Source organism: Ochotona princeps, chromosome 5 (assembly GCF_030435755.1).
Source record: "Ochotona princeps isolate mOchPri1 chromosome 5, mOchPri1.hap1, whole genome shotgun sequence".
NCBI classification, from domain to species: Eukaryota; Metazoa; Chordata; class Mammalia; order Lagomorpha; family Ochotonidae; genus Ochotona; species Ochotona princeps.
Genome location: NC_080836.1, coordinates 83,836,691 through 83,854,487, shown reverse-complemented (window position 1 = coordinate 83,854,487; position 17,797 = coordinate 83,836,691). Strand labels below are relative to the sequence as shown.

The window sequence follows — 17,797 nt, the reverse complement described above, 5'->3', positions numbered from 1 at the left end:
GCCGCCGGGCCCAAGGTTATAGCATTTTAAATTGAAATTTATTCCAGTTAAGCTTTGAAAACAGAAAACTTCTATTCCTACACAATTTTGTTTTCACTTCTTCTTGTTAATATTGTCACAAAAATAATAATCTTACTTTTGTGCATGCAAACATAATGTATTTTGAATATATCAATCTATTAATTATGTAGGAAACAAAATATGGAGTTACCAAGGAAAGTCACAATACTTTTAAGATAAAAAACAAAAAGTGTCATCATAAGCCATTTTATACTAATAATAGCTTTTATAATTGCCCATGTATTTGTCATAGATGTTTTAATTTCTGCAATGGTACCAGGTATCCTCTTCAGGCTTCAATGTACTACCATATTCCCCATGGTCACCCGGATATGCTGTCCATTTCTCTGTCTAAACCACTGAGGGTGCCCAGCTCTGACACATGCACTCCATGGACAGACCATGTAACCTGCAATTCTCCCCCATGGTTGGAGCTCTGAGTCCAGTGGAAACCTGGACTCAGCAATAATGTAGTAACTCTGGAAATCACAATGGCTACCCACCCCAGAGTTTGATGTTTTTATTATGCATTTCTTTGCCTATTTGTATGAGCTGTCTCAGTGGAAAAGAACAAATTAAGCCATAAGCCTTCAATCTTCTCAGGTGTTTCTGAACCTGTGCCTTTGATCGCTTAGTAGTTCTTTCTATGCACAAAATTACTTTTATTCTGCTAGTCTTTAATAGCTGGCTTCCAACAGAAGAAAAAAATGGAATGATAGGAGGACAAAAATAGATGTTGACCTTTAAATATGTCTGAAGTCCCTTAGCCATTTGCAACAATGCAGGAAGCAGTGGTGCAATAGCAGTGGCCTGCCTCGTTCCAGTCCCACAGTCAAAGCCTGTAGTCAATGATCAGAGCACTTATCCTATCCCTAATATTTGGGAAACAGCATTCTTCTTCCCCATCCTGGCTCCCTAAGACTGTGCAGTTTACTCAGGAGTGTGTTTGTGTAGGTGCTTGTCATTGTCTTACATGTGAGGGATGGATAGCAGCTACTGTGCTACCCACGAATTTGACCAAAATTACCAGGGGTTTATTGTCAAAGCCTGTAACTTTTCATTGCAGTCTCCAAAGTTCCTAAGCAGTTAACTTCAGAATCTGCCAAGCTCTACTCTCTCTAGACGGAGGAATAGATTCCTCGTGCTTCCTACTCTGCTTTCTCTACAGAATTAAAGATTTTAAAGCATGTCTGCCTTGTTGTCATTTACTATAACATCTGCGAGAAATTGTGAGTGTACCTTGTTAAATCTTCTTGGAATTGCCAGGAGCCAGGAGGTTCATCTGGGTCTTCCCCGTGGGTACAGGGGCCCAAGGTCTTGGCCCATCTCCCACTGCTTTCCCATGCACATCAGAGTGGACTGGATCAGAAGTGGACAACTTCCAACCCTCCCTCTCATACTCTTCTTTCTTGTTCTGTTAATTTTTGCAATGAAATACTTTAAATTTGCTTTAATCACAAAATCATTCCTCCATTAAATAGAGAGTTCAATAAGTAGTTAATAGGAATATCACTATTCCTAAGGCTTATAGACAAGGAATATTAACAATAATCAAATGTCATAATGTCAGTCTCATCACATACATTACATTTTTGTATTATTTATATTAATTATCTCAAATCAGAGGAAACATATGATATTTGCCTTTTAGGGATGGCTTTGTAATTATCCTTTTGGCCCATTATTTAATGATGTACCTTAATGTTTCCAAACATGTGAAACCTTGACACATTTTAAACATGTATTATTTAAGTATACTGTAGTCTATGAATCAATTAACTTGTGTATATTCCATTATTTATAACTGATTAGTAATCAAATTTTATAAGTGCTCGCTAAATTAAATAGACATATTCTTAAGTATACAGCTATAGAATTCTGTGTAATTATTGAACTAGTGATTTTGTCAATATATGTTATATATATACATTATTGCTCATCTTAATCATTCAACTTCTGATATATGTTTGCTTCTACTTACCTTGAATTTTTTAGTTTTACCTGGTAATTTTTAGTTTTTGTTATTAAATATTTTGAAATGTTACTTGTTAGACACAAATTTTCTACAGCTTTCTTCATTCTTTTCGTTTTCTCTGTACTGGCTTAAAATTATACGTTCTGATTTTTTTCTTTAATTATTCTTGCTAATTTTTTAACATGCTTTCTTAACCAACTAGACTTTTCAACAATGGTGGAAAGCATTCTCTTTTTTCTTTCTTTTTCGGTTTAAGAAGCAAATTTATTTTGCCAAGATTCTGGAGGCTGGGAAATCCAAGACTAAATCCTGATAGGATTTGATGCCTGCCTTGGACCATCTTTCTGGCTTATAGAAAACAATGTTTTCACCATGTCTTAACATGGCACAGAAAAGGAGATCTCAACTATCTCCTCAATTTTATAAGGAAACCAATTCCATGGGATCCAGACCCCCCTCCTCCCTGAGGACCTCATTTAACCTTGCCTCCTTAAAATCTGTCTTCAGTGTTGCCGTGGCTGAGCAAAGACTGTGATTTCAATATGTGAATTTGGGAGAGAAATAATTCTGTACATAGCAATTTTTAATATGAATCTCAACTATAGACATATCTAAAACAGATTATCTGGTTTTGGTCAGTTCCCACAAATTTACCCTCAAAAACTTTCTATTTTCTCAAGCTGAGTGAACACGATTGTCTGACTACTCACTGCTTACGCATAAAACTTCTGTAAATTATCCTTGAGTCTTCTCATTTCCTAACATTATAGGGTTGTCTTGAACTTGGTCACCTGTATGTCTACGGTTCATACGTTTGTGCCACCATCTCCGAAGTGCTAGCGTCTTTAATGATGTCTTTGCTTCCAGTATTGTTCCTAATAATCCCTTCTACACAAGTTGACCTGAACAACATGTTAAGACATTATTTCATGCACCTAAATAAAACTTTTTAGCAAATTTCATTGCACTTAAAATGCAGTCCTATTGCCTTATAATTTTTTTGTTTTTATTTATATGAAAGGAATAGATTTCATGTATTGCATATATTCAATTTTAATAGTATAATGATGCCTCCTCCTCACCCTCTCTTCCATCACTTGGTTTCATCCTCCATCATCTCTCTTTTGCCATATATTTTTAAATTTTTACAATGATATACTCTAACTTTTTAAGATATAAAAAAGGTTAACCCCCCACTAAACAAAAAAATTCAGTAAGTTGTGAGTAGAGAAACCAGTATTTCTCAAGAGTTTAGACAAGGGCTATAGACAGTAATCAGATCTCTAACTGTCAACTTCACTTATATGCATCACAATGTATTTTGTATTCTGTATGTTAGTTATCACAAATCACAAAAAACACATGTATCTGTTTTGGGGGGCTGGCATATTTTCACTAAACATAGCAGTCACAGAAAGGTTGCTAATTTTTCAGGTAATGCTGCTATGTATATTCTTCCATTAGTCTCTCTTTAGAATGTACTTTTATATTTTTCATAAGACATAATTTTGGTGTTTGTATCTTTAGCTCTAGAGAAGTCTGTTGTTCAGATATTTTGTGTCTGCAAATTTCTTCCTATGCTCTTTTTTCTGAAGAGTTTAAAATGTAAGAGAACGCTTAAGCAACATGGAAAAAACTTGCCTATTAAGCTATTGGGAGTTTTTGAAAAAGGAGTTCCATAATTCCTTCCTGCATTTTTAATTTGCTAATTGTATATATGCTTTGTCTAGAATTTGTCTTCAATGTGAGTTTTACTTTTTGACCATACTTTTTCTTGCTAATATTTATAGTTAAGTGTTTTTAAACCTGTTTAAAAACATAAATGAGAGGGAGAATCTTTCCGAAAGTTAGTCTCACAAGTGGTTAATTGAGAAGCTACAGACAGCAAAGACTCAAAAGCATTCTTCAGTAGGAAACAGAAGTAACAGAACTTAACCACACCCTGTTCCTAGTGAAGTGGGCTCTTAGTGTTGCTACAGACCAGTAACTGAGGTGTCAGTTTCATCTTGTGATATTGTTAAAGTGATAATTGTTATAGTGGTTACTGACCCTCTTCCAATGTTGCATGTTGAATAAAGAGGGACAGATATATTTTAAGACCATTAATCTTTAGATGAGAAGAAAAAGTCTAGATTGGACGGGAAGACTAATACACATTTTCCGAAGTGCTCAACCTGGAACTAAAGTAGTGATAGGATGTGACTGATTATCTTGCTTGGGAATATTGGTTGAGTGTGTTTTGAAGAGCGAGCACTTCTATGAGCAGAAGTAATATGTTCCATTCTTAGGGAAATGTATTTAAAAACCAGTATGTTGTTCTTCATGCTCTCTTCCACTGCTGTGATGACTTGCTAACTACATGTTCAAGATTGCATAGTTACAGGAAGCAAGCAGTCTACAGCACCCAGGCACCACTTGAACAGGCTTCTATGTGAAGAACTCTGGACTCACAGTGGATGTTGCATGAGTGAGGAATAAACTTGTATATGATAAGCTGCTAAGAATTTAGTGTTCTTTGTTACTACAGTGTAGCCTAGCCCATGGCTTCTAAAACTATTATGCATCAGAATCCCCCAATTATCGGCTCAGTTCTGGCCATCACGGCCACTTGAGGAGTGAACCAGTGGATGAAGACCTTTCTTTCTGTCTCTCCTTCACTCTGTAAATCTGCCTTTGTGATAAAAAAATAAGTAATTCTTTTTTAAAAATGAATTCTCTCATTGCCTTGTTAAAACAAATTTCTGTCCTCACTGCAAGTTTCTGATTCAATAGTTTGAGTTAGGATCTTGGAATTTACATTTCCATGTTCCCAGATGTGGGAAGACTGAAAAAAAGTAGAAGAAAAATATATGTTTTATTTATTTGAAAGGCAGTGTTACAAACAGATGCAGAGATTTTGCATACACTGGCCTACTCCCCAAATAGACACAGTAGCTAGGGCTGACCCAGGCCAACACCAGTAGTTAGGAACTCCCTGTGGGTCTCCTATATAGGTAGCAGGAACCCTAGCGCTTGAGTCATCATCTGCTGTTTTTCAGGGACATTAGCAGGAAATTGGGTCAGAAGGTTTCATTGTGCTTATTTCTAGGCACTCCAGTATGGAATGCGGGTGCCTCTGGTAATCGCTTAACCTGCTATTCCACAACACTGGACCCTATGTTATAAAAAATCAGCATTGTTTTCCTAAACAACATAAAGATCTTAAATATTTATTCACTTTACTCTAGTGTATCACTGTTGTTTTATAGTTGCTACTTATTTTATGTGCTACAAAGTTGTCATTGTATTAGTTATGTAGACAGTGTTCAGATGGATTTACTTGCACGTTATCCTACTCATAAATCTGTCTTTTCTGGTTTTTTTTTCTTTTCTTTTGGATTAACTATGCTTGTTTCTGTAGTGTATTCTTCATGAAAATTTTTTTATTGAGAATTTATGATTGGTAGTAAATTTGGCCAGTCTCTAAATGTCTGAAGATAGACTTGTTTCACTTACATTCTTGAATGAAAATTTAAATAGGTATAGAATTTTAGGTAGGCAGTAGTTTTTGTAACATTGGAGGTATATTAATTTTCTAGTTTATATGGCTACTATAGGAATTTTGCTATATTTTTAAAAATGTATTTATCTAATTGCAAGACAGAGTTACAGAAAGAGAAGTGAGAGAGAGAGAGAGAGAGAGAGAGAGCGCTAGCTCTTCCATGTCATAGTTTATTCCCACAACTGCCAGAGTTGGGCCAGAGAAAAGTCGGTATAGAAGAACTACATCAGCGTCCAAGCAGTTGAGACATCTTGCATTACTTTCCCAGGCACACAAGCAGTGAGTTGGATGGGAGATGCAGATGGCAGGATTGAAAGTGGAGCCCATATGGGATGCTGGCATTTCTGACAATGGCTTAACCTACTGGGCCATAATGCTTGTCCCTACTGTCATTCTAATTGTCATTTTTTAGGGGAACTGTTTTCTTTTGGACTGCATTTAAGATTTTTATCTGTTGTCTGTCATTTTTTCTGTGAGCCATTTAGATATGTGGCTATAGAATCATTTAATGTCTGGATTGTGCTTTAGCATTTCTACAAAGCTCTTGGTTATTCTCCTTTTGAATCATTTTTTTGCATCCTTTCTTTTAATTTCCTCATCCTGGTTTTCAGGGATTTGTTTTCATTTTAATTTAGCTGAACTTATTGTGTAGCATTACTAAATATTTTGCTGAGAAATGCATATATTTTCAGTAAAATATTTTACAGGACTTAAGCAAATGTTTAAAGGCATGTAAGTCTACCACATCCAAGATGCTGAAACTCTTTATTATCTTAAAAAAATTCTTTATGCCCTTCTCCAAATCAGTTTAGCTCTTCCCAACATGAGGACTTCAAGCAACTGCTGATCTACTTTCTCTCAGTATGAATTATATTTGTTTTTGAATAGTTTTTTAAATTGATAATTCATAAGTACTCTTTCACTTGGAAAATAGTAAGTACTCTTTTACTTATAAATCATATAATGTTTCAGATTCATTTTTTCCACATATAAATACTACTGTTCATTGCTTAGTATTCATTCTGTTTTATTGATTATCCACAAATGCTTATTGTTTCCTCTGGTCATTAATATTTTTGATTGCTTCCAGTTTCAAGTGACTTCTGGTTTGTAGTGACTACCAGTTCATTCACGTGTGGTTTGTCCTCTATTGTGCATATTTTATTACATGCTTATCTTCTTATAAAAATATTTAATTATGTGAAAGGCAGAGAGAGAGAAATGTTCTATCAGCTAATTCACGTCCCACATGCTGGTGCATTAATGCTGAGCCAGGCCAAAGCCAGGAACCTGTAACCTCCTATCCAGTTCTCCTGTATGGGTGGCAGGGGCACAAGCACTTGGGCCATCGTCTGCCTCCCAGGATGCTAATGAACAGGAAGATGAATTGTAAGTGGAGGAGCTGGAACTCTGAGCAAGCATTTGGATACGGGATTCAGATATCCCAAGAAGCATCTTGACTGCTATGCTAGACACCTGTCCTTATCGCAAACATCTTTAAGAGCTTAGGGCCTAGGTTCAGAGTGTATGTCAACCAAGAATATCATGAGTAAAATGCTACCAATACTTCTATACATTTTTGCATTTATATATTTAAAATTTTCTTGAGTAAGGATTCATATACTGAAGTGTGATTATTAGGGCATATGGTAAATGGGTTTAAATTTTAAAGCAACTACCAAACTCTTTGAATATCATTATACTACTACCCACTCTTACAAAAAGGTGTGAACTTTTCTTTTGGGGTGGACATTTTACACAGTGACTTAAGTGACCTCTTGGAATGCCAACATACACGATTACCTGGTACCATTTCTGGTTACTCTGCTTCTTACGCAGCTTCCTGCTCATGGGATTTGGGGAGACTGCAGGTGCTGGATGAAGTGAGTTGAGTGCTTGTTTTCCTCATAGGAAAAACTAGATAGAGTTCTGGGCTTCTGGCTGTTTCCTGACCTGGTCCTGCCTGTGCGGCAATTGTTTATTCTTTCACCGTGTTTTTTGTATGAGGACCCTGAGAAGGAGAATTGGGCATTTCTGCAGGGTTAAAATAATACCTTCTGTGAAGTTTTACTGGTTTCTATTATCGAACTCAATTTTCTAAAATAGTCACATCTTTATTATACATTGCTTTATGTATTGCATTATGCTTTAAACTTAATTGTTTAAGAACAGAAAATCTCTAACTCATCAAAAGAGTTTAGTTTCTTATCATTCTTGTCTGTGGGAGACCTTCATAAGCCACTCTGCACAATTTGAGAGTTTTCAGGGCAGTAGTTTAAGTGAAAACAAAATTAGGTTAACCACTTCTCAGCCTTTTGGCTAAGAACAGTGTGAAAATTGAAGTTAACAATTGCTAATATTGAAATGAACTATGAATGTCTCCATGATTGAATTATTAAATATTATTCTTTTTTAAAGAATAATTTATTTATTTTTATTGGAAAGTCAGATTTATATATAGAGAGAAGGATCTTCCATCCACTGTTCACTCCCCAAGTAGCCGGAACGGCCAAAGCTGAGCTGATCTGAAACCAGGAGCCAGGAGCTTCTTCCAGGTCTCCCACGTGGGTGCAGGGTCCCAAGGCTTTGGGCGGTCCTCTGCTGCTTTCCCAGGCCACAGCAGGAAGCTGGAAGGGAAGTGAAACAGCCAGGATATGGGCTGGTGCCCATATGAGATCACGGCGGATGCAAGGCAAGAACTTTAGCCACAGGTTATCGTGCCAGGCTCCAAAATATTATTCTTTATGAAGTAAACTGTCACAAGCTTCCTACTTATTAAAAGATAGTATTATAAATATTTGAAAATTACACTTGCAATTCAGGATATCTTTTACATAGAAGAAATCATATGAATTTAGGTTATAAAATAAAGCTAATTTATAGCAGACTGGCAAATATAAACTATAATCAAATCAATGGTAGTATGGTATGAACTTATGTTTCCTTGGCATTCAATTAGTGAAAATATGTAGAGTGTTATAGAGATTTTGAGTTAATATTTTCAAGAGATTTTTAAGTTGATGATACTAAATCTATAATATTGAATTTCTTTTTTAAAAATATCAGTGAATTAGGAACTTAAGTTAAAAATTTATTCAGATTTCTTAATGGCCATATATGTGCATTCTAAGAAAAAAAGTAATTGATATAATAATTGAATCCTTAAATTTTTTTAGAAGTTAGTAGCATACTAGCACTATTGTAAATGTAGATTTAGAAAATAATAGATTTATGACTATGGTCAAACATCAATGGTAATGTCTACAAAGCAGTAAAATGTACTTTAAATATAAATCCTCAATATGTTCATTCTGAAGCTATGTTCTTTAAATTGTGTATTATAAATTAAAACACTTTTAACGCAGGATTATCCATAAGGAGTCCATGTTACAAAGCCTTATACATAATAGAGATTGGCACACAGTTGTTTAATTTGTTTCATTCTTGAAATCATGGATAGTTGTATTGTTTTAGTCTATTTTTCATCATGGGAATTTATTACAGTAAGAATATAATAATTTTTCAACAAACCTATAAGAGCTTTTTTTAGCATTTTGGAAATAGCTGTATATGTACTTCTTTAGAGGGGGTAGGAAGAGAAGAAATTTTATTATGGGAACTGACTATGAAACAATTAAAATGGTGTCTGTACACTTTTTGTTGCTTTTATTTCTTGTCCGCATTGTCTGTAATGTTGAGAACAGTAGAAGCAAAGAAACAAGGAAATGTTGGAAAAGCTGAACAAACCAATTAAGGGATAATTGTGTAGGTTTCTGAGCAGGAAATAGAGTACAGAAGACAGATCCCTTCCCATCCCCCTGCTTCTTTATATTTCCAAAAATGTGAAATTGAAACCTGTGTATTTAATATTAACACCACTGTTCCATTAGCAGTAAGGACTTCAGTTGTCACATAAAGTGTTTGTTTTCTCACTGGTACAACCTAGTCTATGGATGCTGACAGGAAGTAGCAGAGACAGAGCCCAGTAGGGTTCTCTGGAGAAGTATATTGGGTTTGATTGTTTGGACATTGTAAGTTTGGAGTTTTTAATTTATAAAATTAGGACTGCCCAAATAGAAAACTCAAATGCAACCGAGTGTCAAAAAATTATATCAGGGAATACTTTAAATTTCAGTCTGAAATGTTCATATTCTGAGTATAACAAGCCTTTTATTCTAAGTATTTTGTGCTTTGAATGGTAGTATTTAAAACAGTGAAAAGAAAAATACTTCATTTACATAAATATTGAGAATATTTTATAAACCCAACCATCAGACATATATTATTATTTTTTGATGTATATTATTTTAGTTACATGTCTTAACTGCCAGTTTCTTTCAGAGTTGAACTCTCATTTCATATAAAATATATAGTGATTTCCAAGAGATAATAAGAATAGTTTCAAGTATAATGTTGTTTTAACTGTAATTTAGTAATCAATTTGTTTTTATTTTAATAATGTTTTTGCTATTTGTCTAGGGGATAGTGATTCTAGAAGAATGTCAAGTTCCAAAAGACAATTTGAAAACACAAATGCACTTTTCTGATCAAGCAGCTTCATTGAGCACTACAGGGAATCCTCAGATGCTGCAGGAAAGTCAAGATCCTTTACCAGAACAGGACTTTGAGATGTCTCCAAGCAGTCCTACGTTACTTCTTCGAAACATAGAAAAGCAGGTAAAATCAGAGCCAAGTTTCTGGGTAGGAAAAGGATTATATGCTATTTTACAAATTATTGAAATAAACATGATTATATGTGCGTCTGTCTGGAATATGAGCAATTACAATTGGATATTAGAATAAATATAATTAAACACTATTTGTTGATATTATTAAAATTATTTATAGAAAACACGTAATGCCTTGGATAATAATTCAATTATGTGTTGGCAAATCATTTTTCTAGCAAAATTGTTCATCATTAAGCTTTATTTTTTTCAGAAGGAAAATGTTGGGTTGGTTAGTAAATCTAAATGCTTATTTCATTGACTTATTAACTGAGATTTGAAGTGAAAGATAATGTTAGAACCCAGGTTTCTTTATTTTAAAAAATGGTCATGAAAGTGAAAAATCAAAGAAACCTTCTGATAAGGGTGGCTGTTATAACACAGTGAGTTCAAGGAGTGCCTGGAATCCAGTCCTGCCTCTACTTCCCATCCAGCTTTCTTTTTTTTTTTTTTTTTAATTTTTTTTTTTTAAAGATTTTATTATTATTGGAAAGCCGGATATACAGAGAGGAGGAGAGACAGAGAGGAAGATCTTCCATCCGATGTTTCACTCCCCAAGTGAGCTGCAACGGGCCGGTACGCGCCAATCCGAAGCTGGGACCAGGAACCTCTTCCAGGTCTCCCACGTGGGTGCAGTGTCCCAAAGCTTTGGGCCGTCCTCGACTGCTTTCCCAGGCCACAAGCAGGGAGCTGGATGGGAAGTGGAGCTGCCGGGATTAGAACCGGCGCCCATATGGGATCCCGGGGCTTTCAAGGCGAGGACTTTAGCCGCTAGGCTACGCCGCCGGGCCCCCATCCAGCTTTCTAATAATGTGCCTGGGCGGCAGCAGATGATGGCCCAAAAACCAGGGATCCTGAAACATGGCTGGATGACTCCTGGCATTGGTCCCTCAGTTTAGGGCGTTTGGGGGGTGAACCAACAGAAGGAAGATCTCTTTCTCTCTGTCTCTCTCTCCCTCTCTCTCTGCTGTTCTCTTTCTCTGATACTCTTCCTTTCATAGGAACAAATAAATCTCAAAAAATTCCCATAGGGCCTGACATGATAGCTTAGTGACTAAAATTATTTCCTTGCATGTGCCAGGAACCCATATGAGCGCTGGTTCATATCCCTGCTGCTCCACTTTCTTTTCAGCTCTCTGCTTGTGGCCTGGGAAAGCAGTAGAGGTCGGTCCTAAGCCTTGTGACCCTGCACCCACATAAGAGACTGGGAGGAGGCTCCTGGCTCCTGCGCTTGTAGCCACCTGGGGAGTAAACCAGTTCTCTGTTTCCCCTTCTGTCTGTGAATCTGACTTTCCAGGAAAAATAAATAAATCTTTAAAAAAATTCTCATAAATAATTTCCATTCTAAAATGTTCCCTGTTATCTAAATCCTATTGGGAATAACCCTGGAAATTCTATTATTTTGTCTTTTCCTCCTGTTGTTTGATATCAACCCATTGATTTTGATTAAGACTTTTCTACCTTGAAACTGACCTGGATCTGCCACAGCCCAGCCAGTCTTGATTACAGCAGCAAGATTACTTTGCTCCCTGTGAACCATTTAAATCCATACCTACCTACACATGATTTTCTGGACTTTCCCAACATATATTGTGAAGAAATTTAGTACCAGATTACCGTATTATTTTTGACAAGCCAAAATGTTAAATAATTTCTTCTACTCCATATTTGTTAAATTTAGTTTCCTGGAACTTTCCTTAATGAGAGTGCAAAATGAAAACTTTTTCACAAGTATTTTGTAATCTGAAAAACTATATAAGTAACATGTTAACTTGGAGTGCATTGTATCATGTAAACAGTGTCTTAAATTAGTGTTAGTTATGTTCTCATATTCTCACTGTATTCTTTCATTGCCATCATCCTGTGGGATCAATCCACCTTCATTTAACCCTAGTTTTTTCAACTGCAGAATAAGTTATTTGCTTGCTCAGTCAGATCTATTTTTTCCAACTGTAGGTCTGTACTTATTCACTGGAAAGTAAGCTGGTTAAATTCCAAACATATCAAAATTCAAGAAGAATTTTCCTCTCTCCATGGTATCACCAATTTGTTTGGTTAACCTTGAGATTACATTTTAAGTGGCTAATTTGAGCAGACCAGTGCAAAATGAAATTGGAGGAGATTCTTTGTTTTTAAAAATTAATAAAGACAGAAAACTGAGCAGACAGAAGTTGTGTGATTGTATGGATTGTGTTCCCAAGAAGCTGGCTCTGGCTAATATTTGCATTTCGACCTCTTTATTGATGTGAATGTCAACGGCTTAGGTAATATAGGAAAGCAGGAGTTGTGTTAGCTGTAGTACTGTCTTAGTTTAGAGACAATAGAGGGAAAAGGTGGAAAAAGGGACATCAACGATCACTTGGAGAGCTCATTAGTAAATTGTCCATCGAGACATTTTCTCATGAAACATGGTAACAGTGTAGTTACAGGCCAAATTTTATTTTACAATAAGTTGTTTTCAAATGCTTGTTGAGGAACACAGGAGCAAGGAGCAGGCAACTCAGTAGTGCACCTGATTTTCTTCAGATAATCTGTTATATTCCATGATTCTTGGTAAGCCTGAATTGGCTACAGTAGTTTAGTTAGACTTGGTAGTTAAAATATAAAGGCGCCATTTATTAACTATAAAGTTTTAGACTTGTGTCATTTTAAAAATACCTTATGGATTCATAGTATTCACATTTGCATTATTAGTAAATATATTTTGTTCACAAATTAGAATGTAACTTATTTTTAACAATTTAGGTGATTTAAAAGGTGCCTTATATTAAGTACTATAAGTAATTTCAAATAAGTGTCTCTTACATTTACATTAGAAAGCTTGTTATGAATACCAAGTAAGCTGATTAGTTTTTATTTTAAGAGTTGAAATAATCCCTCCCTTAATTTTGTTTTCTTATTTTCATGTTTACTGTGAATTTCCTAACCCACACATAGACTCAGTAGGTGAGATTTTATTGTGCTAGTGTAGATTGTTATGGAAAACCTCCAGGTTGTAGTGCAGGTTTTGTGGGCCAATAAATCACACCTAACTAACCAGCCACCTCCAGGGATTTTAATGATCTTTTTGGAAGTGCAACAATGAGAAGAATGTTTCAATGTTTCATAGTAGAAACTGTGAGGTATACTACAAGTTTAATTCAATGACTAAAGTAATAAATACTTAATAAATGAGTAAAAAGCTGTTTGTGTGGTTGATTTTAAATGGGCTTTCATCTGAAATCTGACTAATTTTTAAAATGAAGTCATTACGTGTATATTATCAAGAAATTAAGTGGTCAAAACATTTCAAGAATTTATTCATGAAAGAGTTCCTAAGGAGTCAAGTAATAGTCTTATTTCTATAATATTCTTTAGTGCCATTATTTCAAATACTTCTATAAACAGGAAGGAATATGTTGATATAATGTATAAATACTATTCTGGAATTTTTTCAGTCACGTAAGGTGATGAAATTTCTCTCTCTCTCTCTCTCTCTTTCAGTATGAACTGAGAAAGCCAGATTTTAGAAAATTGATGTAAAATGATTTTAGTAAAAGCGTGTGTGTGTGTGCATGTTGAACATATACTCATGCTCACATATATTCAGAGAACTTATTCTAGAGGGAAATATGTATATTAAGATATTATCAATGATATCAAACTTCTCTGTATTTTCCATTTTTTCCATAATGAACAGTTACAAACATAGTTACAAAATAGTTACAAAAATAGTTGTCACTGTCATGTAAAAGTATAATATTTCCATTTATGTAGCTTTTGTTTATTGTTTCCGTAGGGTATTGATTTCAAGATGATTGTTATATATGGGGATGTGTGTGTGTGTGTAAGTTAGTGATAAGGGTCAAAGAAAATCTTGGATAACTCCCCAAAAACCCTTGATATTTTTGAGTTGGAGAAACATTGAGAAACAGCATAGTATTAGATTTAGATCTAGATTTGAATTCTACTTCCAGTTTTTATCAGTTTTGTAATCCTTGATCAAGTTAATTAATATCCCTTTAGTTTATATAATTTGATGTAATTTTCTAATCTAATAATAATAATTAATAATAGTAATGTGAATATCTCTAATATTATCTACTTTTCAGTTAGTTGTACAGCAAATAAAGAAGGCCCTGTTATGGTTGATGTGTAGTATATTTCCTGATACATAGTTGATACTAGTAAATTATGACTATGATTTTTTAATATTAATTTGTCTGCCTGGAGGGAAATGTTATATTGATGCAATTAGTTGAGCTCATGCATTTTAAAAGATGGAATGGGTAGGTGAAATAGCTGTAATTTCAAAAATGGTATGAAAAGGATGAGTCCTTAAAAGTGTACATGTATTTGTAATGGAAAAGTTAATTGTGGAAATCATTGTAGATTAAAATATTTGGCTGGAGTGTCAGCATTTGCATTTCCCTGAGGACTCAGGTGTTTAGTAGGCACTAGAGGCCTTTTTCATCTGCCTTTTTTCTTAACAATAGTAAAAGATTGTTTTCTTCCAGAGTGCACAGTTGACTGAGATCATCAACAGTTTGATCGCCCCTCTCAACTTGTCCCCAACTTCATCACCCCTCTCCTCCAAATCCTGTAGCCATAAATACCTGGCTAATGGCATTTCCAAGAGGTAGGTTTCAGTGGATAGTTTTTTTTATTCTAAAGTTAATTTTGCTATTTTAATTTTGTTTAGTTTTATCTTTTTATTACAGCTATTTTTCTTCTGTGTAAAGGTATACTAGAATACATTCAAGATACTATGAAAATAGTTTTAGATAACATCAACCTTATAAAATTAAGGTAAATAAATCTAGTAATGAACTAGAAAGATTTCCAGGAAAGCTTATAACGTTTCTAAAAAATAGTGAAAGCGTTTGCCAGAGCAGAACTGTCCAGGTTACTATTTCTTGAAACTTGCATTATTTACTTATGTTACTTATATTTTACACCTTTTACTTTTGAACTTGATACTGTCCTTGCAATGAATTTTGAGAAAAGAAGACCTAGATGTTAGTTTAACCCTAAATTTGGGAGATAGCACCTACAAATTTGTAATAAAATTATAATTGTTCTATATCTTACTTTTTATAAAATAAATACTTTATCATAAAAAATGATGTGTATTCACTGACAACTTATATGTGTAACATTAGTATATCATAGAGAAGCAATATGCTATATAGTATTATACAGTTTGTACATTCTTATATACTATGAATCCTAATCCTTTTTTGGGATTGACATTTGTTCTGTCTTATTTTGCTTAGTTTTCTCTTAGATCTTTTTCTTTTAAACTTGCTATTAGAAAGTAAACTAATAGACTATCACTTTGTGCATAGATTGTATCTATCATCTAATCTTTTTACAAATAAAAATATAACATTGGCTTCCTTCTTTTCATTATCTTAGAGATATGAATGCAATTTTTTTGAAGATTTATTCATTTTATTACAGCCAGATATACAGAGAGGAGGAGAGACAGAGAGGAAGATCTTCCATCCGATGATTCACTCCCCAAGTGAGCCGCAACGGGCTGATGCTCGCCGATCCGATGCCGGGAACCTGGAACCTCTTCCGGGTCTCCCACGTGGGTGCAGGGTCCCAATGCATTGGGCCGTCCTCGACTGCTTTCCCAGGCCACAAGCAGGGAGCTGGATGGGAAGTGGAGCTGCCGGGATTAGAACCAGCGCCCATATGGGATCCCGGGGCTTTCAAGGTGAAGTTTAGCCACTAGGCCACGCCGCCAGGCCCATGAATGCAATTTTATATTGGGAAATATATTTCTTTTTTTTTTTTTTTTTTACAATTAACTACTTTCTTTCATAAATTTATTTTGTAATCCTCATGGGAACAATCATGCTCTTTTTCTCAACTGGCTCAAGGCCACATGGTGCTTTTATTTCTTTTTTTTTAGATTTTATTATTATTATTATCATTTTATGATACAGTTCCATATTCCCTTATCCCCTCCCCAATTCCCCCCCCCACCTAGTTCTTCTATATCATTACTGACATATAGTTCTTCATACGCAGTCATATGTCCATCATTGTGGGCATGGACAACGGCAGAGAGTCCAGAATCCTATTGTCAAGATATAGTAAACAGTTTCATTGTAAGTCCATCTTTGTCTGGAAGCAGAAATGCATACTACATTGCATCCTCACATCTGGATGTTAGTCTCCATTTCACAACTACTGTACATCCCCTTAAATGAAAAGTCATAATACAAAATCAACAATAGAAAGAAAAATAGAAATTTACAATGCCATGAAGTTAAATGACATGTTACTAGATATGACAGACTCCATTACACAGCTACTATACATCCCCTTAAATGAAAAACCACAAAACAAAATCAACATCAGGGAGAAAAAAGAAATTAACAACACCAAGAAGTTAAATAACATGCTATTAAATGCCTAACATGTAGCTGAAGAAATGAAAACCAAGAACCTTCTTGAAGAAAATGATGCCACTGCATGATCTACGAGTCATTGAATGATTTAATCAGAAGAAAATGTTTTGAAGAGATGAAACCAACAGAAAACAACAAAACCCATGCGATATAGTTTCCGCTGATTTTTGTTGGTGAAGTGTGTCTCCTCCAGACAATAAATAGATGGTTTTGTTTTTTAATCCAGTCTGTTAATCTATGACATGTGATTGAGCTTAAGCCATTTACATTCAGGGTTAATATGTATGGTGTTACTTTGGTCCTGTCATTTTAGGAATGGGTTGTTCATTGGTTTAGTCTTCTGTTGTCATTTTAGTGGGGTGTTCTCCCGTTTGCCTTTGGTTTTGGTAGGTGCTATTCCTCTTCTCTGTGAAGAGAACATCTTGAAGTATCATTTGTAGGGCAGGTTTGGAAGAGGCAAATTCTTTTAACTTTTCTTTACTGTGGAAGAATTTTATTTCATTTTCAAAGACAAAAGAAAGCTTTGCTGGATATGTTATCCTAGGCCAACATTTTTTTTCTTTTAGAATCTGGAATATGTCACTCTATTCTCTTTTTGCCTGTAGTTTCCTGTGAGAGATCTCCTGTGAGTTTAATTGGCATTCCTTTATATGTCAATTGATTTTTTTCACATGCACATATAAGGATCTTTTCCTTGTGTTCAATTAAAGAGAGCTTGATAATCATGTGTCTTGGTGAAGATCGCATTTGATCAAGTCTGTTAGGAGTTCTGTGCCCCTCCTGGATGTTGTTTCTCAATTCTTTCTCTGGATTAGGGAAATTTTCCTTTATTATTTCATTAAATACATTTGCAAACTCAGCTTTTCTTTCTGCACCTTCTGGGACTCCCAGAACTCTTATATTTGGCCTCTTAATAGTGTCTTTCAATTCTTGAATGCTTTTTTGGCCTGATCCAGCTCTGCTTCCAGCTTTTTGTTTGCTTCCCCCTGGTAATAGGAAATTTCTTCCAATTCTGAGATTCTTTCTTCTGCTTGCTTCATTCTAGTTTGGAGACTCTCCACTGCACTTTTAATTTGCTCTACTGTGTTCT

The 17,797-nt window shown here is 35.0% G+C and overlaps 1 protein-coding gene across 4 annotated transcripts in view; it reads left to right on the top strand.

Annotated features, from left to right (window-relative positions):
- KANSL1L (KAT8 regulatory NSL complex subunit 1 like) overlaps window positions 1-17,797 on the top strand; it is a 105,779-nt gene that overhangs the window by 49,433 nt on the left and 38,549 nt on the right. For all 4 annotated transcript variants that reach the window (XM_058664944.1, XM_058664941.1, XM_058664943.1 and 1 more), the window contains exons 4-5: window positions 10,056-10,253; window positions 14,800-14,921. In XM_058664944.1, the coding sequence (XP_058520927.1) occupies window positions 10,056-10,253; window positions 14,800-14,921 (320 nt within the window). The remainder of the gene's footprint in view (window positions 1-10,055; window positions 10,254-14,799; window positions 14,922-17,797) is intronic.